Source organism: Budorcas taxicolor, chromosome 5 (assembly GCF_023091745.1).
Source record: "Budorcas taxicolor isolate Tak-1 chromosome 5, Takin1.1, whole genome shotgun sequence".
NCBI lineage: Eukaryota > Metazoa > Chordata > Mammalia > Artiodactyla > Bovidae > Budorcas > Budorcas taxicolor.
The window spans coordinates 156,003,181-156,029,961 of NC_068914.1; the positions used below are offsets into that span (position 1 = coordinate 156,003,181).

The window sequence follows — 26,781 nt, forward strand, 5'->3', positions numbered from 1 at the left end:
GGTCACAGAGGCAAAGGGAACTGGGAGGATAAATAAATTAAATCTGTTCCGAGGAAAGGGAACAGGGAGGGAAACGAGATTCCTGAAGTGCACCTTTATCAAAAGCTTTGAGCTTTGAGCCACATACTGTCTTTTGTATTCAATAATGGAAATTAATTTTTAATTTGGGGAAAGAACAAATGGGTTGAGGAGGGCTATTAGGGTGGAAAGGGCTTCCCAGGTGGCTCAACGGTAAAGAATCTGCCAGCACAGGAGATGTGGGTTCAATCTCTGGATCAGGAAGATCCCCTGGTGGAGGAAATGGCAACCCAATCCAGTTTTCTTGCCTGGGAAATCCCATGGACAGAGAAGCCTGGCGGACTACAGTCCATGGAGTCACGTGAGTTGAACACAACTGAGTACCAGGCATGCACACACATGTTGGGGTGGAAAAGAGGATAACTGGGGATCAAGCTGGGGACTGTTGGGAAAAGGAGAAGCTTGAAGGCATCCTGACGTATCTGCTGTTTGGGCAAAACGGGACTTTGGAAAGTGGGGAAGGATGACATAGAAATCAGCTACAAGTGCAGGGAACCAAAGGCTTATTGCACCCAAACCAGAGTGTCAGAGACAGAACCAGAGCTGAAAGGAGCCATGAAGGTCGCCACATTTGGTGGTTTTGGAGCTGAGACTCCAAAGAGCAGCACAGCTTGTTCAAGATGCTACATCAGTGTGTGGAGGGGAGGAGCCCGATGACCCCACCCACCAACCTCCCCTACTCGGGCAAGGCTGGCGTCGGTCTTTGTGGAGACTGCCATACGGAATCATGGCTTCAACCTCACGTTCAAGTAAGTGGCCCAGGGACCACAGAGGCCAGTGTCCTGGTGAGAGGGCCAGGGAGGGGACTGTTGCAAACAGCCAATTGCTGCCCAGGCCCCCAGGCTGGGGCAGAGGCTGAGAAGAAGGACGGTGTTCCAGAAAGAGTCTCAGCCAATCTGCGGGGCCGCTCCCCTTCAGTGGCGCCTACTCTGCCTGCCTGCCAGTACCTGTGCGCTGGGCACCTGCCTCATCTCCCCCTCCCCTGCGTCCCTGAAGGCCAAAGGGATCTCAGGCTGCAGGTTTGTCTCTCCCCTTAGAAGAGCAGGCTTCAGGCTCTGCAGATAGCTTAAAGCCCCAATTACCCATGCCACATGCACACCGTGTGCCTTGCAGGGCACGTGTGCATGTACACAGCCTATAGACCAGCATCAAAACACACCAACACACCCTCGAGACTCACAAACTCGCAGGAAAGTGCGTGACGCCCACTTGTGGGCCTGTGCTCGCCAACACAGTACATCCTCTGTGCCCAGCTGCCTGCGGCGAGGGTCGCGGGTCCCCACGGGGCCTGGCCTCTGGAGCTTCTCTGCCGAGTGGGCCTGAGTGTGCGGTGCACACTCGCTGTGGGCGGGCAGCCAGCTCACTGTTCTTACCTGGCAGGCCCGGCTCTGGCTCCCAGCCTGGGGGAGAACTTCCCTTTGCAAAGTTAGATAACACCAGGCTCTCTGTCAAAGGATTGGCGCTGTGGCTCCACGTGCTGATGCTGGCGCCGGGCCAGGCCCGCCCTGCCAGGCAGCGGGAAGGGAAGGCCTGGCTGCAGCCAGAGCTGGCAGGTGGCCGAGCCGGGGGTGGACGGGCGGGCCGGGGCCCGTGCTGCCCATTGGCTGCCTCGGGCTCCCGCCCCGCCTGCCTCCAGAGCCTGCGGCTCTCCCTGGGCCCAGAGCCTGCCTCTCCAGCTGCTTCTAAACTCCCCCAGCGAGCACCTCCCGCCGGGCCATGTCGAGCTGTGACCGGATCGGAGTAGCCCCTGCCATGGACATGCCGGAGGTCCTCAAGTCCCTGCTCGAGCACTCTTTGCCTTGGCCAGAGAAGAGGACAGGTAGGAGCGGAGGTGGTCTGCAATGGCCGGCCACCCAGGTGCCCGAGGGGTGGGGGTTGCCGCGGGCACCGTGGCCAGACAGGCATCTCCAGGCTAGGGAGGGTCCTCAGCAGGGGTCTGCCCTTGGCTTCTTCCCCAGGCGAGGAAGGGCCGGGGTGCAGAGAGGGTCACGGTGGGAGGGCCTCTGCCTCTCCGGGGCTGCCCCCCCAGGCCTGCTGGCCCTGGGAAGCTGCGGCCAGCATGCGGCCACTGACAGGTGCAGGGCTCACGCGGGACCAGGACAGGACCAGAGGGCCCTGCTAAAGGAACACACCGGATGCTGATGGCTTATTACGTTCCCCCCTCTACGTGTTGGGGTGCAGGGGACCAGCAGAAGCTGTGGCTTCGGGCGGCCGGCCGCCTGTGTCCCGCAGGAGAGGCTGGCCTCTGGGCGCCTTCTTCAGCTCCCGCTCGCTGGAGGTGCTGGACCCAGCGATGGGATGGAGGCTGTTATGTAACAGGACCACAGGCTGGAAGCCCTGGTTCCTAGGATACCACAGGCAAACACGGGGCGAGGGAGCCTGTGGAGCAGGGTGTGGACGAGGGGCAGAGCTGGCAGCCGGCACCAGGTGTCTCCCGAGTCCCGCCTGAGAAACCCCAGAGCCACGAGAACTCTGAGGGCCAGCCTGCTCGGGGCACTCCCTCCCGACAAATATTTCCCGTCATCTCTTCTGTTCTGAGACGTCAGGTCCTCATCGCTCAAACCCCAGGGGTGCCTTTAATGGAGCCCAGCTCCCCCCGGCTGCCAGAGCCTGACCTGAGTGCCAGGTGGCCCCTCAGGGGACCTTTCTCAGGCCTCTCGCTCCCCTGCTCACACCTCACTTCCCCTGCGGGCACCCCATCACCAGGCAGCCCCGGCTGGGCCGCAGGCCCCCCTTCCGCGGGACCCTTAGCCCACTCCAAAATTCTGGGGCCCAAGGATGCACACCACAGCCCCTGCCTGGACATGCCTCTCAGGGAGCCAGGCTCAGGAAAGGAGGGTGGCAGGCTCTGAGCATGGAGACGCCGCCTGAGGGAGGAAGGCAGTGCCTAAAGCCCGTGGCAGGGTCCCCTGTGGGCTCTCTCCCATGGAGCTCTGGGCCCCTTGGACCTCACCTTCCTGGCACTTAGGGTCCTGGCTGCTCGCTGGAAAGCCCATCCCCTCCAGAAACTCATGGCTTGGCCTGGAAAAGAACCATGGCTGACTTGTTCTTGCCATCCCTGAATGTCCCGCGTGGGGAGGTGAGGCGGGACGTCTGGATGTGAAGGGCTCCCTTCTTGGTCTGAGCGCTAGAGAAGGCAGAGTGGGCCTGTGGCCCAGGGCGGGCACAGGGGGAAGCTGGGCTGCTGGTGGGTCTGCGGGGACAGCTCCCACCTGGGCAGGGAAGGGTTCTTGGGGGCGACTCAGGGTGCAGCTCCTCAGACCAGGGCAACAAGGCTTATGAAGTGTGGCAGCAGCTGCTGGTTGCTGGATCCCACCGGGTCCCCAGAGCCCTGGGGAATGTCCCTATCAGTCACTGTGGATGGCAAAGTCCAGGCCCAGAAACCCGTCCCCCCTCGCCAGGGTCTCAGGCAGAGCTTTGTCAAGAGCTGGCAAACTGACAGAGGACAGTGGGTCTGGTACAGCTGGGCTGGTCCATGGGAGACGGATCAGTCTCAGACCACCTCCTGTCTCTTCTCTACGTGGCCTCTCACTGAGGGTCCGAGGCATGAGACCCTGACAGATTGAGAGATGCCGACGGGTGGATAAAACGACGGAGTGAGGGTTGGAGACTCAGGGGAGCCAGTACACCCCACAAAGACCTCACTCTCAATAGTGCCCTCCATCTGCTGTCGCCACTTTCCAAAGCTCCCAGATTCCCCAAATCTTTCATGAAAGTATCCACCTGAAGACAGTGTACCTTGGTGAAGACAGGGCACAGGTCATCAAAGCTGGAATTCCCAGCCAGCATGGAAAAAGCATACTTGACCCTGACACAACTTGGGGGTTAGGGCCCAAGTTGAAAACCTGCTTGTAACTTTATGGTCACCCCCAGATCCATGGTTCCACATCCTCATATTCAACCAACCGCATATTGGGTAGTACTGTATATATTTAGTGAAAAAAATTCACATATAAGTGGAACCCGTGTAGTTCAAACCCAAGTTGTTTGAGGAACAACCTGTGCTTTAAAAGTTCTTGACGAAGGGGCTTCTCTCCCTGTGTGCGTTCCTCATGCTGACTTCAATCCCCCGGGGAGGAGGATGACAGAGGTCTGGTTGCCTCCTGTTCTTCAGCTCACATGGGGATCATGGGTCACGTGCAGAGCACACCTGGGGTCCAGAGGGAGGAGACATCCGAGGAGAGTCCTGGGGATGGTGAGACCATGCCCTCATAAGACCCTGCTTGCCCTGCAGACTGTGTTCAACGATGCTCCTTGAACCCCGACCGTTGGGGCCTCTGGCTATTGCTGTCCCTGGGCCTCCCTTCCCCCTCCCCAACTTCCTGGGGGAGCAGACTTTCTCCAACAGAGCTGACTAGGCTCCAGACTCCTTGTCTTCAGGCTACAACCACCACCCCATGGCCTGTCACTCTGGGCCACCCAGGCAACCAGCCTTCTTGTGGGCAGAGAAATCTCTGCCCAGCAAGAGAGTAGATCTGTGCCCCAAGCCTTGACTCACTTTCCCCTCTGTCTGTGGGCCCTGATCCCTAAGGACCATTCTTCCTGCTCCCCTGCTTGCCTTTTCTCCTGTGGATCCTCTCCCAGGAGGCATTCCATTCCAGACTGCTCACCCTCCACTTTCTTCTCCAGTTTACAGAAAGACACAGCTTCTCAAACCACATGGTTAGCGCTTTTACTCCCCAACTCCTTGGCTGTGCTCAGAGGCCGGCACTTCATCTTTCTGCCAGCTTTGGTCACTCAGGCCTCCTTCTCAGGAAACCACGGAGCATGAAAGCACACCAGAGGTGGAACAAGGCCTTCACTTTGAGCTGGGAAGGCGGGGTCCCCAGGTCAGGAGCTCCTAACTGGAATCACTGTGGGCTACCTAGCAGTTATCCCTGACATGCCTCTCTGCATCCCCAATCTGTGAAAAGAATACCTGCTTCACAGGCTTGTGGCCAGGATTAAATGACATATCCCAGATGAAAGCGTTTGCAAACTGTGAAGTGCTGCTCTATTTTCTCTGCAAAAGACAAACAGCAGCTGGGCCTGGTTGGGCTCCTTCCACGGACATCACATCTGCCGTCTGACCCTCACTCCCTCCTTTCCGTGGATATTCTCCTGGAAAGAAGTGGATGTGGCAAGGCTGTGGGCACACATGCAGGGCTGTCTCCATGGCAACATGTGCTGAGGTTCCTAGGGTCACGGTGCCATCAGCCCTGTGCCAAGCAGGACAGCCCAGCTGAGCTGGCTCGGTGGGAGCTGCTGGGGCAGAAGCAGGGGTCTGGGTAACCTCCCTTTGGGGAATTGAGGTGAGCAGGAGAGAGGGTGGACTCAGAGCAGCCTGGGCTGTCCTGGGCTTGGCCTCAGTGATAGTCTATGTGGTCGCCTCCACTCCCAGCCTGGGGGAACCAGAGCAAGAAATCATGAAATGTGCTTCCATGGAAAAGGAGCCTGGAGAAGTGGCCTTACATGTGCTGCACATGTTATCTCTAATCCTGGTTGTGCTGTGCTGTGCTGTCCTCAGTTGCTCAGGGTGTCTGACTCTTGGCGACCCGATGGACTGTGGCCCAACAGGCTCCTCTGTCCATGGAATTTTCCAGGCAAGAATGCCGGAATGGGTTGCCGTTTCTTTCCCCAGGGGATCTTCCCAACCCAGGGATCAAACCCGTGTCCCTTGTATCTTCCACATTGGCAGGCAGATTCTTTACCACCACGCCACTTGGGAAGCCCCTAACCCTCGCTACCATCTCCTAATGGTAAGGAAACACACTCAGAGGACTGGCTACCCTCAGGGCCAGTACGCAGGCTAGCTTTTTCTCCACCTCCCATGTCAGGGGCTTACCTTTCTTCACTACCTGTCCCCCTACCCAACACCCAACACCAATCAGAGAAATGTGAGAAACTCATTCTCACCTAGTGCCAGACACTGACAGCAGTGTCCAGCAATCCAGATGACTTTTGCATCCTAATGGGCCTGTCCCAAGGCTAGGTTGTTAAGGGAATGAATCCTGGTTCTAACAGCCCCTGTTTCCCAGGTGTGGCTGGGAACTATACTCAGTGCTTTTATACTACCATCTGTGAAACGGCTTTGCAAGAGAGGTGTGATTATCCATTCGACAGACCAGGAGACTGACGCTCAGAGATGGGAACGCCACACAGTTGTCGAGGGGCTCCAACCCAGCTTGGCCTGCTTCCAGGCTCCTCCCTACCCGCAGGCTTCCCTGGGGTCTCCGGAACCACGTCTCAGGGCAGCACCTCCCCAGTCATCCGAACATTCATTATGCTGAGCGCTTGCTAACGTGTGGCATGGGAGTGAGTGAGACAAACACTGCCCTGCTCGCCGCTGTTTGCATTCCAGTGGGGAGAGAGACAGCAATCAGGAGGGTCAGGGCCAACCTCTCTGAGAGGGGGACATTTGAGCCAAGGCCTGGAGGGTGAGGAAGGGCCAGTTACACCAAGAACTTTCAGGCTGGGGGAACAGCACCTGCAAAGGCCCTGTTTGGGTCAAGAACAACACGTGTCTGAGGAATAAAAGGCCACTGTGGCTGCAGAAGGTGAATCAGTGGGAGAGAACGAAGAGTGAGGTTAGAGAGACCCGCAAGGGGAAAGACTGCAGGGCCTTGAAGGTCATAAAGAAGGGTGAGACCATCTTCTCCCCGACTACAAGGTCCCACCCTCCCCCCAACTATTCTTGCGGAAGTGGCTGGTTGAAGGGAATGGGGTGTTGCCAGGACAACCCAACATGGGATTGTAGTCAGAGATAAACTTCAGGTGAGTGCGTGTTATGCTCCCAAGTGCTATTCTCAGCAGTGTGCCTGAACTGCTCCTTTCCGTCTCAGGCTCGGAGAGGTTAAGTAACTTGCCCAAGGTCACACAGGAAGTAGTCCAAGCAGGAATCAGACCTACATGTTCCAGCTCCAGAGTCTACTCCCTACCAACACCGCCTCCACTGGAGAACCCTTAGCTGTCAGAAAGTAGCTGTTGGGATGTGGCAGAGCCTGGAGGTAAGGGCTTCTCTTTGGAAATAGTACTCTTAGGGTGGATATCATTCTGTATTTCTAAGCTGGGCAGTGGACAAAATGCAAGCCAAACAGAAAATTAAGTACTCTTGAGAGTACTGAGAGATGGGCAAGAGTTGGTGAAGGGCCTCCACCCACCACCTCTCCCCTAAAACACACTGAGACCACGGTATAAACCGCGGCCCAGAACTATGCAGCCACAGGTATGTGGGCTGAAGAGGAGGCAGTCGTTGGCAAGGCCAGTGGTGAAGGACTCGCCGGAAGGGTGGGTTTTATTTACTATTCTAGGTTTGATTGTGAATTAAACACGAGTGTTATTTAGTGTTAATAATGTTCCAAATGTGTATGACCTAGCTCTGGAAAGATTTGTTAGCCCTCTTACTGGCACCAACAGCGAAGTGAGCCAACAAATATTTACTGGGTGACTACCCTGAACAAAGCTTTGTGCTCTCCTGCATTTGGGATCGCAAAGCACACAGATAACTGGCCTTTGTTAGTGTTCAGTGGAAGCCTTCTCATAGTCCTGCTCTTGCAGACACCAGGCTGTCACATTTTGCAGTAAGTCAGGAGAGAGGGTCATACTGTCCTGCAAGACGCTGACTATGAGGCCAAAGAGGTCATTATGGGGTATCTGGCCAAAGGCTCTCATGCTGGAGTTTTAGCTCCTCTGAGCTTCAAGTTTAACCCAAATTGGCATAATGGTTTCATGTAAGGCCCTTGTTCTGCATATGTTCAATTGAATTAAATTTTTAACTTGGGTTGGTTAGCAAGTTTCTGGAACACTAAAGAGTAGAATTTAAAGCCAGACCAGCTCTGGAAAATGGACATTTCACATCCCTTCTCGACTCTAGAACCCACCTTGTCCCCCAGCTCAAAGAATCCTGCTCCTCACCCAACACAACCTGAATGAAGCGGAAGGGTGGAGGCCCACACAATCCATGCCATACACCATTCAGGTTGGCACTTGACAATGCTTCCCACACGTAATCCTCATAGCCACCCTGTGAGGTAGGCAGATCCATTTCTGTTTCCAAGAGAAAAATACGTGAGACTTAGGCAGCAGAAGTCACTTGTTCGGACAAGAGATCAGGCAGCCACTAAGGAGGGTCTCTACCCAGGACTGCATCTCATCCCCACAAAGTCAGCACTGCCCCAGGACCCCTACCTTCCTCAAGAAGCTGCTGCATTGAAACCCTAATACTTTAGAATACAAAGGTGCTACTTCACAGTTTTAACATCTTAATCATGTAACAACATGTTCTTTTCATAAAGTTTATTTCTTTGTCAGGGCTCTCTATGGAAATTACACTATGGGACACTATGAAACACTGGAAATTAGCTAACTGCTTCTCACATGTTTTCCTCCTCTAAGAGGAGGGGCTGCAATGTTACTCCCACTTTACTGATAAGAGACAAAGGCAGAGAGAGGATGCTGTGGGTCTTCTCCGACCCGCTGGAGAATGAAGACATGAACATGATGGCGCCCGCCTCCTGGATGGTGCTGTTGGATGCTGCCAGTCGGCAGCGTGGCTAACCCCCCAGCCTGCAAGTAAGCACGAGAGAGAACATGTTTATGACGTTCCTGCGGTGTTTGTGACACACCATTTACCCTGTGGTTATCCAGGGGAAAAAACCTCTTTGGGGAGTGTCAGTAAATGAACAGAGGACTAAATCAGAACAAAGTTTTAAAGCCCTAACCTGTTTACCCAGCTTCTTAACCTGCTTACCAGTGCCACTTGCCTGTTAGATCAGTTGCTCCAGGCTGGGTGGTAAATGAAGTGGGTATTATCCCTTTTGAATAACTGAAGATTTTAAAAAATGTTTTAAACTTTTTTTAATCTTAAAAAAAAACTAAATCTAAAATCTCATACTACATACCACCTTTGTCATAAACAAATGTTACAACTTTCTACTGTTTTGTTACTATAAATCCTCCTCTAATACCTTTAGAATTTTTTCCCCTTCAATAGTGTCATATTAGCTATGAAAATATACATTTAACAGTAATCCAGTAAGTCTCTCCCTGGTCAAACTAGCCATTGTCTTTTTTAAACTCATACTTTTTTCCCCATACTTTAGTCGATTTCCCTAGACTGTCCTTTGAAATTTGTTTCTAAAAACCTCTAGGTCAGTTTATCCTAAAGATATCTTAGTTTAGCCACAAAGAGAATTCCCACTAATAACAACTCTGCAACACAACAGATGTTCTGTACATAATTTAGTACTTTCACTAAACAGAGAGTGACATGAGCACTGTACCTGCCTCTAGGATAATGGATACATCAAGCAGTGGATTTGTACCCATCAAGGGTAGCAAAGCTATGAAAACGACTTGTTTACTGCATGTTTGCAACTGTGCATTTTAGGGTTTCCCTAGTGGCTCAGTGGTAAAGAATCCACCTGCCAATGTAGGAGACATGGGTTCAAACCCCGGGTCGGGAAGATCCCCTGGAGAAGGATTCTTGCCTGGGAAACCCCATGGACAGAGGAGCCTGGCTTGCTACAGTCCATGGGGGTCACAAAAGTCGGACACCACTTAGCCACTAAACAACAAAACAAATACAATTGTGTATTTTACATGAACTGGCTTACACTAGCCTCACAAGGTCAGTCCTTCCCCATCTCTCTCAGACAAAGAATAGGAAAGGTGGCCTGGAGAGATGGAGCAACAGGCTGGAGCTATCAGACTCAGAAAGTGATAATAGTCTAAGTAGTGAGGCTATGAGTACTTGAATTTTGGAGTCAGGCTCCATCACCTGTCCTCCGCGACCATCAGGCGTTCCTTCAAATCTTTTGCTTTCCAGGCTTGCTCAGGCACCCAGCCTCTTTCCTCAACTCCCAGTACTGATTGTATCAGGCTGACAACTTTCAGCTAGCTGGTTGTCGCAGTCACATACCTACTCTATGAATCAAGGACTGTGCCCTGCATCTCACAGCCTCGCTCCTGGAAGGCAAGAGTCACTGGTCTCACAGGAACAAATAAAGTCACTGGTCTCATAGGGACAAATTAGCCAAAATCCCTGCCCTCTCAGGCAGGGAGTACCTAGTATTGTTTGGGTTCAAAGCAGGGTATGATTCCTGCTATCAAGAGGTACAAAGTTTGGGTGACCTGTAGGAGCAGATTCCTAGAAGGACTCAGCATGTGTCCGCCACCCAACCTCACGTTTGACATTTGTACGCGTTTCCTGATGAACTCCTAGGAAGCATTTGCATATATTTTGAGAGGGAGGAATTTTGTGGGATTTTTTTTTTTTCCCTAGGAAAAAGAAAGGAATGTTCTAGAGAGGAACAGAATTTCAGAGCTGTTTAGGACTTGAGATTTATCCAGCCCAACCCCTACATTTTACGGACGAGGAAACAGGCTCGGGTGAAGCAACTGGATTTTCCCAAGGTCACAGGCTAGTTAAGCGCGAGGACGGAAGCGCGTACTCCCGCCCTGGCTCAGGGCCCAGGGCCCTCTCTCTCCACCCGCGGCCTCAAGAATGCGCCCTCCGCGCTAGTGTTTATCTGGCCGCCACGCCCGCACCAGAAACCCGGGATCAGGGGGTAGAATCTGATACCATCTTCAGCGGCAGCCAAGCCTGCTACGTCCGTCCCTACGTCCCTACGGGCGGGCAGATCGCCGTCCCCGGCCCTGCCCTCGGCCAACCTCTAGGTCGCGGGCGGGGGGAGAGGCGGGGTAAACGCTGCGCTGTGAGCCCCGGTACCAAGACCCTGGGCAGAGTCCCCGGAACAGAAAGGCCCGCCCCTTCCCTCCCCGCCGCAGCCCCGCACGTGCTGCGCCTCGTGCACCGCCCCGGGCCCCGCCCCTCGCCCTCCATTGGCTGCTCCGCGCCTTCCTCCTCTTCCCCGCGCTCCCCACGCCGCGGGACTCGGCTGCAGCTCCACGTGACCCGCGGAGGGGAGGGGGGCGAGGACGGGGGAAACGGCCGCGGGGACCCCAGGGGTCTCTCTGATAGGCTACCCCCCACCAGCATGGCCGCTGCCAGCCCCGCCTCCTCTGGGTCGTGCGTCCGGAAGGTGGCGAGACTGGGATGCGAGGGAAAGGGGAGCGGTTACAGTAGTCCGAGAGAAGGGCAGGGGTTACGGCGAAGGCGAAAGCACAGGTTGAGGGGCAGTGGCTGTCGCCGGAAAGGGCCCCCTAGACCCAGACTTCGGCAGGCGCCAATCAGGTGACAGCGAGGAGGACGGGGCGGGGCCTGCGGCCCTGCTTCTCACCTGGCCCCGCACGTGTGGCGTTTACCCTAGGGGCGGCCTAGCCAATCACGATTTGGAAGGCCGCGCCTGCTCCCGCCCCCTCTCGCGGGATGGGCCAATCCAAGGCCGCCATCCGGGGACGCTGGCCTGGCCTTATGAATAATTAATAAGCCAGAGCCTGTCCGCCTGCGGTGTAGGGATGGATGGGGAAGGGGGGGCCTCTGCGCGCCTGCGCAGTAGCTGCCTGTGTCGGCAGCTGCGGCGGGTCGCACGGCCCCGTCCCATCTTGGGGGGCGGGCAGGCGGGCGGGGGAGGCGAGGCGAGGCGAGGCGAGGCGCGCGCGAGCCGAGCGCGGGGCACGATGTCCGACGCGGGCGGTGGAAAGAAGCCGCCTGTAGAGCCGCAGGCGGGGCCGGGCCCGGGGCCGGGGCGCGCAGCCGGGGAAAGGGGCCTGCCAGGCTCCTTCCCTCTGGTCCTCAAGAAGCTGATGGAGAACCCCCCACGCGAGACGCGCCTCGGTGAGGGGAGGCGGCGGTGGGTGAGGTGGGGTTGGGGGTCCGCGCGCTTCTGGGGGCGGGGTTTCTGCAAGGGCGGGGCCTTGTGAGGGCGGGGCCGGTGAGGTCGGAGGTCCGGGTGAAGTGGTCCAGCCTGGGGGATGGGGCCAGGAAGGATTTGTGGACGGGAGGGCGAGGCGAAAGGGGGTAGGAAGGGGTCGCGGATGAGCTGAGAGAGGAGGAGTCACATGGGGGTTAGTGGGGAAGGGTTGGGGAGGGAGACAGTCGGGTGGGGTCGTGGGGAGGAGGTTCATTGGGGAGGGTCCGGAGCACGCGCGACGTGAAGGGGTTACCGAGGAGGTTGATGAGGGTCGCAGCAGCTACTTCAGTGACGCTCCAGGGCGCCTGCCCTGGGGACCCCTGCATCAGAATCACTTGGGATGCTTGTTTAAAATGCCCATTTCTGGGCCCCACCCTTCACCCTTCACTGGATCTGCGGCTTCAGAGACAGGACTCTGCATTTTAAGGGGCACCACCCCACTTCCGTGATTCCACAGTCCGCTAAAGTTTGAGATGCCCTGATATACCGTAGCGAACTGCTTTCGTTTATGGCCGTCCTCTTCCCCGCTGGGAGAAGGACCTGCCTTCTTCCCTGCGTGTGAGTATCCCCAGGTTCTGGGTCCTTACTGGAATTTCTTGGAAATGAGTTTCAGGGCTGCTGCCGAGGTGGAGGGGGGTGTCAGGAGAAGAGACGGGAGGTGCCTTCTGAGGGGCAGATTGGGATGAAGGGAGAGGGATGAGGGTCAGAAAGAGGCCACTGAGGCCCTTTCCCTGGTTGTTTGGGACTGACCCTGGACTTGGAGGCCGCAGGGCTGGTCTTTGTCCTGTTTGCTGCTCTGTGTGCTCAGTCAAGCCCCCACTCTTTGGAACCACATGGACTGTAGCCCACGAGGCTCCTCTGTCCATGGGATTTTCCAGGCAAGAATACTGGAATGGGTTGCCATTTCCTCCTCCAGAGTATCTTCCCGACCCAGGGATCGAACTGGGTCTCCAGTGTCTCCTGCACTGGCAGGCAGATTCTTACCACTGGGCCACCTGGGAAGCCCTTGTCTTGTTTCCTAGGCCACAGAGGTCCCTGGGGCTTTTGTGGAAAGCAAGTTTGGCCTTGTTTTTGGTCTGAGAGCATGGGGTTCAGGGAGCAGCAGGAATAGCACCTATAGTGGAGGTTCGTGTGCACTGAGGTATGCTTTCGATCTTCTGAGATTTGAATTTCCGAGAACCATTGGTGTCGTTCGGGGATCTGGGAAGGAATGGGCCTTCTGTGAATTACCGGTCTTGGGGAATTCATTTTCTTTTTAAAAATGCCATTTCTCTTCCTTTCTTGGGTGTGTTCTGAGACTCCCATCCCTATGGCTATCACGGTCGGGTTATAAATAGCTTCAGCACATTAGGTGAGGCCAGGCTCTCTCCTTCTGCTTCAGGACCTCATATGCACAGACCCTTCTGTTTATTTTTAAGGCAATGCTTTGTTCCAAATCTGGGGCTGAGGCAAGCTGCCCCGGGACAGGTGTGCAAATCTGTCAGGTTCTGTCAGATTACCGAATAACAACCATCCATAATAATAACTACATTTGCAGAATTCTTCCAGAGCCCCTTGACATAATCTTATTTAGTCTTCTGCAGCCGTCATATATGGTATTACCCCATTTCTCAGATGAAGAAAGCAGAGGCTCAGAGCGGTGAGGATGTTTCCTTAAGGTCACATCACCAGTCCTTATGTTGTATCACTGGTAACCACTGCTGAACATCTCCTACAATTAAAATTCCGTCTTATAGAAACACTGTTTAACAGTGTGCTTAATTGCTTAGGCCAGACAAACCTTGGAACTTGGTACTAGTCTTCCAGTATGGCTGTCTTTCTGTCTCCTCCCTTCTGCCTGTTTTAATCCCCACGACCCCCACCCAACAGGAATCTCAGTCATTTCTGAACAGAATGTCGAGTCAGTGTCTCAGGGAAGGAGAACAGGGAGGCCATCTGGCCCACCCAGCCCACCAAAGCTTGGCTTTCTTACTTCCCGTTTGGTTTTAAACCGAAGTCTGGTACAGAAGGCAGTTGCAAGAATTCAAGTTACTTTGTATTAGTAGCCATGACCAAATTCTGTTTGTCAAAACCTCCACCTTTTCACTGGGTGTGTCCATTTTTATTGAACCAACAAGCTGCTTTTTGGCTGTCTGAGGTCTAGGAGTCCATGCAAGACTGGTTTACTTCCAACATAATCGTATTTGATTTCTGTTTCATTTCAGAAACCAGAGTTCAAAGTTGTCGCCCTCAATTTGAAAACCTATTATGAGCTTGTCATGATCTTATCTCCCACTTCTCTCATTTGCGTCCCTGTCACTCTGATTTTCCTCCAACCTTGTCACATTTTTCTCTTTTTTTCTCAATTTGCCCTTTCTTGGATATCCATCCACATGTATAACTTTCGGGCTGAGACAGTTAGGTGGGTTCATGTCCCCACTGATTGATTAGTTTTGCTTTGAATGGGAGCATGCTTTCTTCTACAGCTCCATGCGTCTCTTTCTTCACAAGAAACCTGGCTTAAGTCTTTGTTCATTCAGGGATAAGCAAATGGTCTCTGGAAATGGTTGCTTTGAAAAAGGTCCTGAAAAGACAGCTCCAGGCCCTCTCTATTTACAAACCCAGCCTTCTTCATTCAGTATACTCATCTTCCTGGGGTCTGCTGTCTTGCCTGCTCCTGTATTGGTCCCCACAATCTAGAAATGAATCAAACACAATCCCTTCCCTGAGCAAGCTCACTGTAATAATGAATGCCTGGGGTGTGCCAGGAGCTCTACAAGACACTTTCAAATGTTACCTCTAGTCTTCACCAAAGAGGGAGCTTTATCCTTACTTACAGTGGAGGACACTGAAGCGGAGAGGGGTTAAATAACATGGCTAAGGTCACACATCACTGCAGTGGGTGGCAGGCAGGGTGGGGACAGGACAGAAGAACAAGCAAGTTCTTGGCTTGAGGAGTCATCCCTTTCCTAAGATAGCAGGAAGGGTCAGAAACCCCATTCCTGACCCCCGCCGGTAGCCTCTCTCCAGCAGATGCTAATCCCACAGCCCATTCTGAATTAACGCTGGGACTGCATCAGGCCTCAGAGCTGATGCAAGCATCCTAGGAAGCCCAGGCATGGATGTGCAGCACATGAGGGTTTGCTGCCATCTCTAAAGGAGACCAGTGGTCCTGGTTCAAGGACCAGGTTATAACTGGAGAATAGTGTGGGCTCTTGAAATGCATGCATGGATGGATCAGGACTCCGAGAGAGGTGGCTCTGCCCTGTGAGGCTCACCACGTGCCTCCTGGGGTTGAGTTACTCTCTCAAGAGATGTCTCATCACAGATTTTGTGTCTGCAGATAAGGAAAAGGGGAAGGAAAAGCTGGAGGAAGACGAGGCTGCAGCAGCCAGCACCATGGCCGTCTCAGCCTCCCTCATGCCGCCCATCTGGGACAAAACCATCCCGTACGATGGCGAGTCTTTCCACCTGGAGTACATGGACCTGGATGAGTTCCTGCTGGAGAATGGCATCCCCGCCAGCCCCACCCACCTGGTGCAGAACCTGCTGCTGCCGGTGGCTGAGCTAGAAGGGAAGGAGTCAGCCAGCTCCTCCACGGCGTCCCCACCATCCTCCTCCACCGCCGTCTTTCAGCCCTCGGAAACCGTGTCCAGCACAGGTTGGTGATGAGCCTTCGGGCAGGGCCACCTGCCTCATCCAAGGAGATCCACTTCCAAGGGGGCTGCGTGGTCCCATTGGACCTACCGTGAGCAGAAGCCCTCTGTTCCCCCACCCTTCAGCACAGTCCCCCATGGCTGGAGATAAAAATAGCCATCCCCTCAGCGGCAGCCAGAGCCTTCCTGTCTTTGGTTGCTGCAGATGGTCAGCCCAGTGGAGTGAGCAGTCCCAGTCGGAGGCTTCTCAGGTTAGCAGTGCCATCCTGCCTCTCCGCAGTACTGCTCTCTGCTGCTGTGTGCACTTTGCCTCAGATTCTTAGGAAGCTCAGGCAATAATAATGACAACAGCAAATATTTATTTAACATTTATTCGTGCCAGGCACTAACACATAATCCTCACAAAACCTCCTTATGAGACTGATACTTTTATCCCCATCTTATTTTATTTATTTAGCTGCACTGGGTCTTAGTTGCGGCACATGAACTCTTAATTGCAGCATGTGGGATCTAGTTCCTTGACCAGGGATCAAACCCATGCATTGGCAGTATAGAGTCTTAGCCACTGGACCACCAGGGAAGTCCCCTGTTATCCTCATTTTATAGGTGAGGAGACTCAGACGTTAGGTCACTTGGCCAGGGTAACACAGCTGATGGGAAGTGGAGGCAGCACTTGAACCCAGGATGTCTGACTTTTTAGGAAGGCATTGCCACTGCCAGGACCAATACCATCTTTGGGATTTCTGCTTCATCCTCTTGTCCTTTTTCTGTTTTACCTCCAGTTGGTTGGTTTTCATGCCCCTGGGTCATGAACCCATCAGAGCAGACATGGTCCCTGTTTCAGGGGCTCTGCGAAGCTTTCCACAGGCTCAGTTCAAGGCGTATAGGCTGATGTCTCCTGGGAAAGACCCCAGGAGCTGGTGTGGAACCCAGGAAACCTGCACCTAAGGAATTCTCATGCTCTATTTTTTTCTTTTTATAATGGAAAAGTGTTCAAATATGAAAATGAAGGGCTGCTATAATGAACCTCCAGTAACCATCACTCAGCTTCTGTAGTAATTAGCTCATAACCAGTCTTGTTTTCTATAACCTCCTTCATTCCCCTAACTCTGATTATTTTCAATCAAATGTATATGTAAAGTATAAGGATTTTTTTAAGAATGGAAATACCAGTTTTACATCTGAAATTGACAGTAAATCCACCAGCACTCAAATTTCCAAAAAGTTGTCTCATTAATGTTACTGTTTTACAGTTTGCTTGAATCAGGAGCCAAACAAGACCCACACATTTCAGTTAGTTACGTGTCTTAAATCTCTTGTAGTCTGTGGGGTCTCCTTTCCTTTTTATTTCTCTGCGTTTTGTTTGTTGAGAAAGCTGAATTGTTTGTCCTGTAGAGTTTCACACATGCTGGATTTTCTGGTTATATCCCTCTACTGCGTTTTAACATGCTCCTCTGTCCCTTGTTTCTTTGCTATAAACCATTCAGCTTCAGAGGCTTCAGCTGATTCCAGCCGAATTCTTGTTTGAAGGCAGCTCATTTTTGTGCTGGTCAGGTTGTCCTGAAAGGCTGGTTCCGTGTGTGGGTAGGGGACAGAGCTGGAAATGAGCCCTCTTACACCTGAGGCCACCTCGGTGGAATTTCCCTCTGATTTTTAGGTGCCCATATCATAAGTGTACTGCCTGATGAATCTTCAGAGTGAGCCCACCCATGTAACTACCACCCAATCAGAGTAGAGAACACTGTCGGTATTCTGGAAGTTCCTCCTGACCCCACTCAGTCCTCACTCCCCAGAGGTAATCACCATCCTCATTTCCATCACCAGAGATTCATTTTGTTTATAGATGAACGTTCTGTAAATGGAACTGTATATTATGTTGTCTTCTTTTTTAAGTAATTATAAATTAATTACATTTACACGTTCACGTTTATAGCTTCCTATAGCTAGCTTTATAGTAACATATAAATCATGTGGGCATCAGTGACTAAAAATAGATTTATGTCCATAGATTTATGGACTACTCCTGTGGCAGAAAAACTGTGATACAAATAAAGTAAGACTTATACTGAAGAGTTATACATGTGGTAGAAATGAAACAGTGCATTTTTCAGTTCCTCTGTAGAAAGGACATAAGTAGTATGTATTCTTTTGTGACTAGCTTCTTTCCTCAACTCCGTTTGTGAAAATCATCCATGTTATTACCTGTAGCAGAGCTGTATTCATTTTTGTTGCTGAATGGTATTCCATGTTTTATTTTGCCTCACTATGCGGCGTTTGGGATCTTAGTTCCCACACCAGGGATCAAACGTGTGCCCCTGCAGTGGAAGCACAGTCTGAACCGCTGGACAGCCAAGGAAGTCCCTCGAAGTGGGGCTGCATGACCACACCACAGTTTTTACCTACTCTTTAGTGGATGGACACAAGAGATGTTTCCAGGTCGGGGTTATGTCTAATAGCACTGCCATGAACATTTGTGTGTGAGTCTTCTGTTTTTTAATTCTTATTTTGTGAGTCTGTATGCATTTTCTGTTGGGCATTTTCCGAGGAGTAGAGCAGCTGAGTCATCGGATACCCAGTGTTCGATGGGAAGGATTCTGACTTGCACCTAGACTCACTCTAGATTGTTTCAGGACCACCTGCCTCTCTGTCTTTCAGAATACTCCTTGGAAGGGAAGCTGAGTTGCACCCAGTCAGCTTTTTGTAGATGTTGCCAAATAGGATACAAAGTGGCTGTTGCCATTTATACTGCCACCAGCAGTACAGGGGAGGTCTAGTTGCCAGGCTTTGGTACCTCGCCGTTGGTTGTTCATTCCTATAGTTACCATGTTGGTCCCTGGCCGTTCACTCCTCTGACACTCAGCCCTGTTTGTAATTAACCTGTCTGATAGGATACAAGTAGTTTCAGTTAAAGCCTATGTCTGATTATGTCACACCTCTGCTCAGAACCCTCCAGTGACTTCTTTCACCTCAGGGGAGAGTCAGAATCAGTGGCACTGTTGACGTCCAGGCCAGATAGCTTTTGCTGGGGCTGGGGAAGGGCCGTCCTTGCATTGCAGCGTGTTTAGCAGCATCCATTGCCTCTACCCACCAGATGCCAGTGGAACACACCCCTCCACCCTAACAGGGTCACGTGTCCCCTGCAGAACAAGCTTGTTCCCGACTGAGAACCACTGCTTTACTGGGATTAAAGGTCCTATGCTTTCTGTCCCCGTCCTGTTACTCCTCCCTCTTAGTCACCCCAGCCACAATGGCCTCTGCTCTTCTCAAGCCTCCCAGTACTTGACTGTGCGCAGACCATGCACTTGCTGTTCACTCTTTCTGAAATGTTCTCCCAGACACCCACATGGCATCCAACACTCCTGTATGGATGTTTATAATTTATTTTATGTGACGTCATCCTTTCCCATAGGATAACATTCCATGAAGGCAAGGATTTTTGTTTTGTTCACTGCTTTGTATTTGCCAGGACAGTCCTTGGCATATAGTAGATGTTTAGTAACATATCTATTGACTGAATAATTATTTGTGTCCTCTTATAAATAGCATTGAGCAAGTAGGCCAAAAGTATAGATTTTTAAAAAATAACTTATCCCTAATAACACATAAGATTTGAATAGGGTTTTGCTTTTTGGTTTTTTTTTTGGCCAGACTTAAATTTTAGTTTATTTACCATGCATGTGACCCTAGGAAAACCTTGTCATTTCTCCAAGCCTTGGTTTCCTCATCTGTAAAATAAGGTTAACAGCCATCTCCCTTTCAGAGTTGTCAAGAGACTGAAAGAGCACAGCCACTGATTCATCTCAGGGGATTCAGAAATGGAAGCCATTTCAGTATTCAGTCTGTGTCCCTAAACCATTATAGTTCCTGGTGAGATTCAGCTGTTTCTCATTACTTGAGAACTTGAAACCACAGGAAGTTAAGGGGGTATAATGATTTAATGTTTCGCTTAACATTTCTGGGGGGAAAAACAATTGGAAAATCTTGTCTTTTTCGAAGACCCCTGTTTCCTTTTGAGCATTTTGTTCCTAAAGGGAAGAATTCTTCCCGTGTTTGTGTTGTTGAATTGAATCACATATGCCAGTCTGGCTTTGGAGGGGCCAGTGCTCTTAGAGTATTTCTTCCTTCCAAGCAGCAGTAGCTTCTGTGACCTTGAGATTCAAGTAGGTGTCTGGGTATGTGACGTGAGCCTTGGCTGTTCAGTGAGTCTAGGCTTTTTCAGGACCACCTGCCTCTCTGTCTTTCAGAATCCTCCCTGGAAAAGGAGAGGGAGACCCCCAGTCCCATCGACCCCAACTGCGTGGAGGTAGATGTGAACTTCAACCCTGACCCTGCTGACCTGGTCCTGTCCAGCGTGCCCGGCGGGGAGCTCTTCAACCCTCGGAAGCACAAGTTTGCTGAGGAGGACCTGAAGCCCCAGCCCATGATCAAAAAGGCCAAGAAGGTCTTTGTCCCTGATGAGCAGAAGGTAACTTGGTACATCTGCAGTAGTGAAGGAGCAGCATGGGCTCAGGGGTCAAGGGGCTTTCCCCAATTTCCATTCAGTTTCCCCGGGAGGACCCACCCTCCTTGGGGACACATCGAGAAAGGCGTGCATTCAGAGCTTTGGGCCACATCCTGCACCAATTGAGAGAAAGGCATTTGGGTGGCGTTTGGCCCCAGCTTGACTCCCTGCAACGTCTCTCTCCATTCTGGTTGCCAGCTATGCCCGTGCTCCCACTTCCCTGGCTTCAGCCCAGCCCTTGGGCAAGAGCTCAGTCGGCCACAGAAACCGGGATTGAACAAGCCCTCACTTTGAAGGACAAAAGATAGCTGTACATTGCCATGCCAGGGATGAGCCAGCAGCCTTCAAGCTGATGGTTTTATAGGAGCTGGGATGGGAGTTGTTGTTCAGTCACTCAGTCGTGTCCGACTCTTTGCGACCCCATGGACTGCAGCACACCAGGCCTCCCTGTCCTTCACCAGCTCCCGGTGCTTGCTCAAACTCGGGTCCATTGAGTCGATGATGCGATCCAACCATCTCATCCTCTGTTGTCCCCTTCTCCTCTTGCCCTCGACCTTTCCCATCATCAGGGTCTTTTCCATTGAGTCGGCTCTTTGCAGCGGGACTGGGAGGAGAGGAGGATTTTGTCGTTTTTCCCTTCCCCGCTATGAAAAACTCAGAGAAGGGACTTTTCACCTAAGCTATAGAGTCAGGCAGACCTCAGGTTCCTCACCTGTAAAATGGGAATAACCATACCTGCCTCTTGAGAGGTTTCTGAGGCTTTTACAATAATAACAATGAAAATGGAAAATCTTTATGGGGTCCTTACTATAAGCCAGGCATTGGTATAAGCACCTTGTACATATTAACTCTTCTAATTCTCAGCCAATGCTGTGAGGTAGTTACTGTAATTATCCCCCATTGTAAAGACGAGGTGGGGAGACATCGTGAGGTTAAGGAACTTGCTCGGTTCCACTGCTAGAGAGTGGCAGAACCAAGATGTGAACTCCGGGAACTGGAGCCAGGGCGCAGACCCTCAGCCACAGCCTGAGTGAGGCAGGAGTGCAGACAGCACTGTGTATCAGAGCAGAGAGAGACCACTGGAGAGAGGAAGGCCCGCCCTTCCGCCAGTGGTCCCACTTGGGCTCTGTGGGGTCTGTGGGTAACGCTCCCTGGGTGTAAGGGCTGGGCCCCTGGGAGTCCCCACGTCCCAGCTGCACCATGTGGGTTAAAAGAGGAATCAGTGTGGGTGGGGTGGAGTGCTGGCCGGAGGGGAGGGATGGGTTCTCTCTTGGGAAAGAGGAGAGACCCACCAAAGACCCTTCCCCACAGGACGAGAAGTACTGGACGAGGCGCAAGAAGAACAATGTGGCGGCTAAGCGGTCCCGGGACGCCCGGCGCCTGAAGGAGAATCAGATCACCATCCGGGCGGCCTTCCTGGAGAAGGAGAACACGGCCCTGCGGACGGAGGTGGCCGAGCTGCGCAAGGAGGTGGGCAAGTGCAAGACCATCGTGTCCAAGTATGAGACCAAGTACGGGCCCTTGTAACACGCGCCCCCGACGGGGCGCTGCCTCACTTCGGACCTCTGCCTGGGGCCCCTGAAACCCACCCCCGCGTGGAGACTTATGACTCGTCGTGGGCGCATGGTGCCGCACCTGCCCCGGAGCCTTCACGTTCAAGCTTCATTATCACACACGACCAGTGCGGCGACTTCCCTGGGGGCCGGCCTCCTCCCTGGCGGGACTCGAGAGCATCTGTGAGGCGGTGAATCAGCCTTCGTCTCTGTCCTTGGCTGTCGCAGCTGGCCCAGAAGGGGACCTCGGAGCACGGGCTCTCCTCTCCCAGGGGGCCCAGGCTTCCGTGACTCTCCCTCTCCATCCTGGGCCGGACCAGGCCTGTATCTGCAGAGTGAGTGGTGATGGCTGTCGCCATTACATCTTCTCAGGTAGCTGGGCGCATTTCCAGGAAGGGCGGGTCTGTCATCCTCCCCAGAAAGTCTTAGGGAGAGAAGCCTCTGTTCCCATCTTCCTCAGAGGTAGAAAGACATGCCAGCTCCTCTGTAGTGCCCATGTGGGCACCAGGCCATGGGGGCGTGGTCTCTACGCAGCCGGGGATGACCTTTGCATCTGGGCCGACAGCAGAAGGTCACCCAGCCGTTCCTGGTTCCCTCACCCCTTTTCTCTGTGGCTCAACGCCTGGGAGGAGGAGGCCCTGCTGAAGGGCTCCCTGTGTGTTCCATCCACTGCTGGGATAGACTCCCAGGGTGGTGGTCTCTGCACCCTGGTCACCGTGCTCATCTACTCTTCTCCGGGGCACTCGTGGAGGCTGCCTGAGTCTCCTTTGTCCCACCAGACTGGGCCTCTGGGCCTGCTGTTTTTCTTCACCCAGTGACCAAGCTCAGATCTTGGATTTTAACGGAAAAGTCCCCTCATCTGGGAAGCTTAACTTCCTGGAGCGGGGATGCACTTCTGCATGGTGTTCAGATAACTGGCCTCCACGGCCCCCTCCCACCTTCCCCCAACACCGCGGGTGGAGAGCCGGGCATGTTTCTCTAGAAGCTCCCGTTCTTTCTTGCTCTGCTTTCTCATGCGGGCCATGCCTGAGCCCACTCTCCCCGAAAAGCAGAAGAGGGCTTCCCGGTTCTCACTTTAGGATCCACCCATGTGTGAGCAGCCTAGAGGGCGTCCCTGGGCAGGGCCCCGATCACCGGGTCCCACCCAGCTCATACAGAAGAACAGGCTCCTGGGACTTGGACATAGGCTAGAAACCCCTCCATCCGGGTCCTAGGAGATGGCCAGCTGTGCAGGCCTGGCCAAGACGTGGGTGGAGGGGCCCACCTCGCAGCTGCTCCTTCCTCTCATGTTCGGCTGGACTCATCCTTCGGTTCTGCCCGGAAGACTCGTTACGGACAACCGCGGAACCCTCTGCTCGCTGTGGTCAGCCGGGCACCTGGAGATGGGTGTATTTATTTGCTCAGGGTGGGCAGCCTGTGGTAAGGAGGGGTCAGAGGTGACAGGCACACTTTTGTCACGTTCACCACTGGTTTTATTTAAAGTGGTGGCTCCGAGTCCTGGGCCTTGACCCCTAAAGACTTTTTATAACAGATGTTAAGAGCAGGGGAAGCCATCCACCGTGGACCACACGCCAGGTGAACACACGGCCCTCCAGGGACCTGCACCCCCGCCTCTCCGGGGACTTGACAAGGGTCCCCAAGGCTGAGGGACATCGGTGCCCCTCCCCCCCCGACTTTGACTTCGTGGTTCTATGAAAATCATGTTAACACTTTTCACTCTTACAACCACAGCAGGGCAGTTGCGTCCAGCATGTCCGTGTCCTGTCCTGGGAAGCTCGCCCGCCCGGGCACTCTCACTCTGGTTTGGCCACCCACCCAGAGGGCACTTCTCATTTTGTTATTGGGAGAAGAGCCACCAGCTTAAAAGCTCTTCATTTTCTTTGGCCAGAAAGTGTATGGTTTGTGTTTTCTTGGGCTTTTCCCCCCCTCTAAGGGATGGACATTTAGTTTCTGGGTGGCGTCCACTCTCCGACCCCAGCAGGTGGGGTGATGGCCTGCTGTCTCTTCTCTCTGTCCCACCTTCTGCCTGTCTGGGTGCCCTCCCCTTGCACCTCCCCCAACCCCCCTGGCTCCACCCCCACCCCAGGCAGTGGCTGTCTGGTTCCTTCCCAAAGTGCTCACTTGGAAAGAGCGTGGCTGCTGGCCTCTTCTAAAAGAGCCCCTTTGAGTCAGGAGTCCAGCGGGGACAGGAAGGAGAGGTCCATGGAGATTGACATGCTGGGGAAAAGGGTGCTCAGGTAAGCGTGCCCTCTTAGTCCTTGGGGGAGAGGTGGTGTCTCCTCAGTTTCCTTTGTGAAGTTGGGAGTCTCCTTGACTCCCTGCCGGGCCCTCTCCATGTTAGGGCTGACGGCCAAGAACTGAGGCTCCTGTCCTCACGTCTTTGACATCCTCTGCAAAGCACCAGAGACAGAGATGCCAGTGCGAGTGGCTTTCCCTGGGCTTGCAGTGAGCTGGGATGGGCCATCCCTTCCTGAGCGCCCCCTTTCGCCTCAGTTGCAACCTCCAACAGACAAATCATGAATGAGCTGGAATGTTGCAAGAATATGCATATAATAAATGTATATCTAGACATAGAATATATATATATTTAGGAAGAGCTTTCATAGTGGCCAGCAGTCTTGTGGAGGACCCGGGTAACTCTTACCCTTGGCCCAAGGCGAAAGGTTTGCCTGTCTGGGGCCTGAGGTTGGGGAAGGCACGTAGCAGTGACCCTTGACTCTGGGTAAGCATCGTCCTGGTCAGGGGGGATCTGCTGTGGCCCTGGCAGGCAGCGTCTGCAGTCCTCCAGGCAGAGGTGGGGTAGCAGGCGAGGGGGCCAGCTGACAAGGGCCGCTCTGTGCTGGGCAGCTGTCCATCCGGGACCTTGGGAGCAAAGGGCTCAAAGCCCCCTGGTTTTCATGGCAAAGCCCCACCACCCCAGAGCTCCTTTAACATCTGTTAATTAAGTGCAATAAATTTTTCTAGAAAATGGCAAAGATGACTTCCAGGTGGATATTGCTGTCTTACAGTGTCGGGGACGCCAGAGCACCACTTGGTTTTATTTTTCTAAGTGCATGTGATGTGACAGTGTGTGGGGCTCTGCGCCCTCCCCCGGGAGCTGGCATTCCAGCAGGCCCCTCTCTCCTTCACCCGTGTTGGGGAAGGAAGCACGGCGCAACCCCTTCTTCCCAGCCGGCGGGGGGGGCAGATGCGGAGCGTAGCCCACTGGCCTTATGTGCGTGTGTGCGTGCGAGTGTGCCACTGCTGGTGGGCCCGAGTGACGTGGCGGCAGGGAAGCCGGGAATGTATCCTTTTCAAACAAAATTAAATATTTTGAGACGAGACTCGCGGGGCTGTCTTTTCTGTCCTCCTTCCCACGTCAAGGCCGAGCCGCCCTAGCCAGTCTGTGCCTGTTTCCTCGTGTGTCAGGTGGAAGTAATTCCTGCCCCCTTAGCCACACAGTTCACTGAGAAGGGACAAGTACTGGGCCCCAGTGTCGTCCTCAGCAGATAGAACAAATGGAAGTGCAGCACAGCTGGTTGGAACACCAGGGAACGGTTCATGAGGAGTGTCCCCAGGCGGGGAATCCTCGACGGCCATGTGCAAACGGTGCTCGTAGGGGGATTCTCGAGGCTTTCCTCATTTCCCTTTGCCAAATTTTCTGTCTACACCATGAGACCGTCACAGTTAAAAGACAAGGTTAAACACGGTGCCACTGTCTGCTGGGCACCGGGACTGTCAGGCCGAGCCACTCAGCATTGGTGTCCCCAGGTCCCCTGCTCAGGACAGTCCCAGGCTCCTGGGCTGGGGGCAGAATAGGGTGTCCCACCCTTGGCTGTGCTCACTGCCAACTCTACCCTCCTTCCCGCATCTCTGCCCACTCTTGCTGCGTCTGCTCTGTCCGTGTGTACGTGCCTGGAGCTGGTGCTGCCTGTGTGTGGCCGAGGCCGTTCTCCCCTGCTTCCCATGCTGCGTGCCGTTCGTGCTCCTGTGGTTTGATGGACCAGTAATCATTTCATTTCTTAAGAGGGAGAAACCTGCGTTTGGAGTTTGAAGATGGGCTGGCAAGGTGAACTTTTTTTAAATGGCCATTTTACAAGAAACACTGAAGCTCAGAAAAGCAAAGTGATATGCCCCCAAACCAAAGCAGCAGGGCTAAAGTTCAAGCCCAGAGTGGGTCTGAACTTTTCAGATTCAGCTTCCTAGACTGTCCTTGGCCTTGGGCTCAGGGCAGTGTCACTTACTCCCATCTTTCCACCAGCTCCTCAGGTCTTCCCGTTCCTGACGACTTACAGAGCCTTTCAGCTCAGCCTTCCCCTCCTCCCTGCTCCCAGGACTGTGAGCCTGGGCTGGGTGCTTTGAGGCACTATCTTATTTAAACTTCACAGTGGGAATGTTGTTCCCCCACCACAACCCGGCACAGATGTGGAAACCAAAGTTTAGAGAGACGTCATTCAGCAAATATTTATTAAATGTCTATTTTGTGTCAGCCCTGCCTCCAGCCTTCACAATCTGCTTGGAAAGACAAACATTACACAGAAAAAAGAGAATGACGGATTGCAGTAAGTGGTGTGGCTGAGGAGACTGGGGAGTCTGGGAGAGACCATTTATATTGGAGGGTCAGGGAAGATGTCTTTGTGGGTGGCGTTTAAGCTGAGACCAGAGAATAAAGGGATGTGACCTGCCCCCAAGGCTGCCACACAAGTTGGTCACAGAGCCAAGTCCACGGGCAGCTTCTGACCCCATCCACACACCTCAGTTCCCCGGATAGATGTGACCCAACCAGCTGGCCAAAGGGGTGGACACAGGAAAGCAGTTACAAGAGGGCCCAGGATGCGTGAAAGCCTGACACCCCAGCCTCCTGTCGCTGAGGTTGGGAATAAGATGCCAAGAGGCCCAGGGAGGCAAATGTAACTCAAACAGATCCTTTGGCCCAGGGGTCATATCTTCAGGCAAAGGCCTTGTGCAGGCCTGCCCCACCCCTGAGCCACCTTGTGGCATCCAGGGGCTGCCCACATGGTTAGCTGACCCAGGTGGTGCTAGTGGTAAAGAATCCACCTGCCAATGCTGGAGACAGACCTAAGACACACGGGTCAGATCTCTGGGTGGAGAAGATTCCCTGGAGGAGAGCATGGCAACCCACTCCAGTATTCTTGCCTGGAGAATCCCATGGACAGAGGAGCCTGGTGGGCTACGGCCCATAGGGTTGCAAAGAGTCAGACACAACTTAGCAGCTTAGTACA

General features: G+C 53.4%; 1 protein-coding gene across 2 annotated transcripts; it reads left to right on the plus strand.

The window, feature by feature from the left end:
- The first annotated feature begins 1,764 nt into the window (after window positions 1-1,764).
- TEF (TEF transcription factor, PAR bZIP family member) lies at window positions 1,765-24,880 on the plus strand. 2 transcript variants are annotated; one of them, XM_052639984.1, is made up of 4 exons: window positions 1,765-1,897; window positions 15,193-15,510; window positions 19,750-19,970; window positions 21,318-24,880. In XM_052639984.1, the coding sequence occupies exons 1-4, from the start codon at window positions 1,795-1,797 to the stop codon at window positions 21,531-21,533; spliced, it is 858 nt and encodes a 285-aa protein (XP_052495944.1). In that variant the 5' UTR covers window positions 1,765-1,794; the 3' UTR covers window positions 21,534-24,880. The 2 variants fall into 2 exon arrangements, with proteins under 2 accessions (XP_052495944.1, XP_052495943.1); XM_052639983.1 differs by lacking the exon at window positions 1,765-1,897 and adding an exon at window positions 11,623-11,794.
- The last annotated feature ends 1,901 nt before the right edge of the window (window positions 24,881-26,781 follow it).

Excerpts from the sequence above, each read along its gene's own strand:
- TEF (XM_052639983.1), top strand. The coding sequence starts at position 11,638 with ATGTCCGACGCGGGCGGTGGAAAGAAGCCGCCTGTAGAGCCGCAGGCG. Across the intron at positions 11,795-15,192 it reads CCCACGCGAGACGCGCCTCG|ATAAGGAAAAGGGGAAGGAA; the intron begins GTGAGGGGAGGC and ends TTGTGTCTGCAG. Across the intron at positions 19,971-21,317 it reads TTGTCCCTGATGAGCAGAAG|GACGAGAAGTACTGGACGAG; the intron begins GTAACTTGGTAC and ends CCTTCCCCACAG.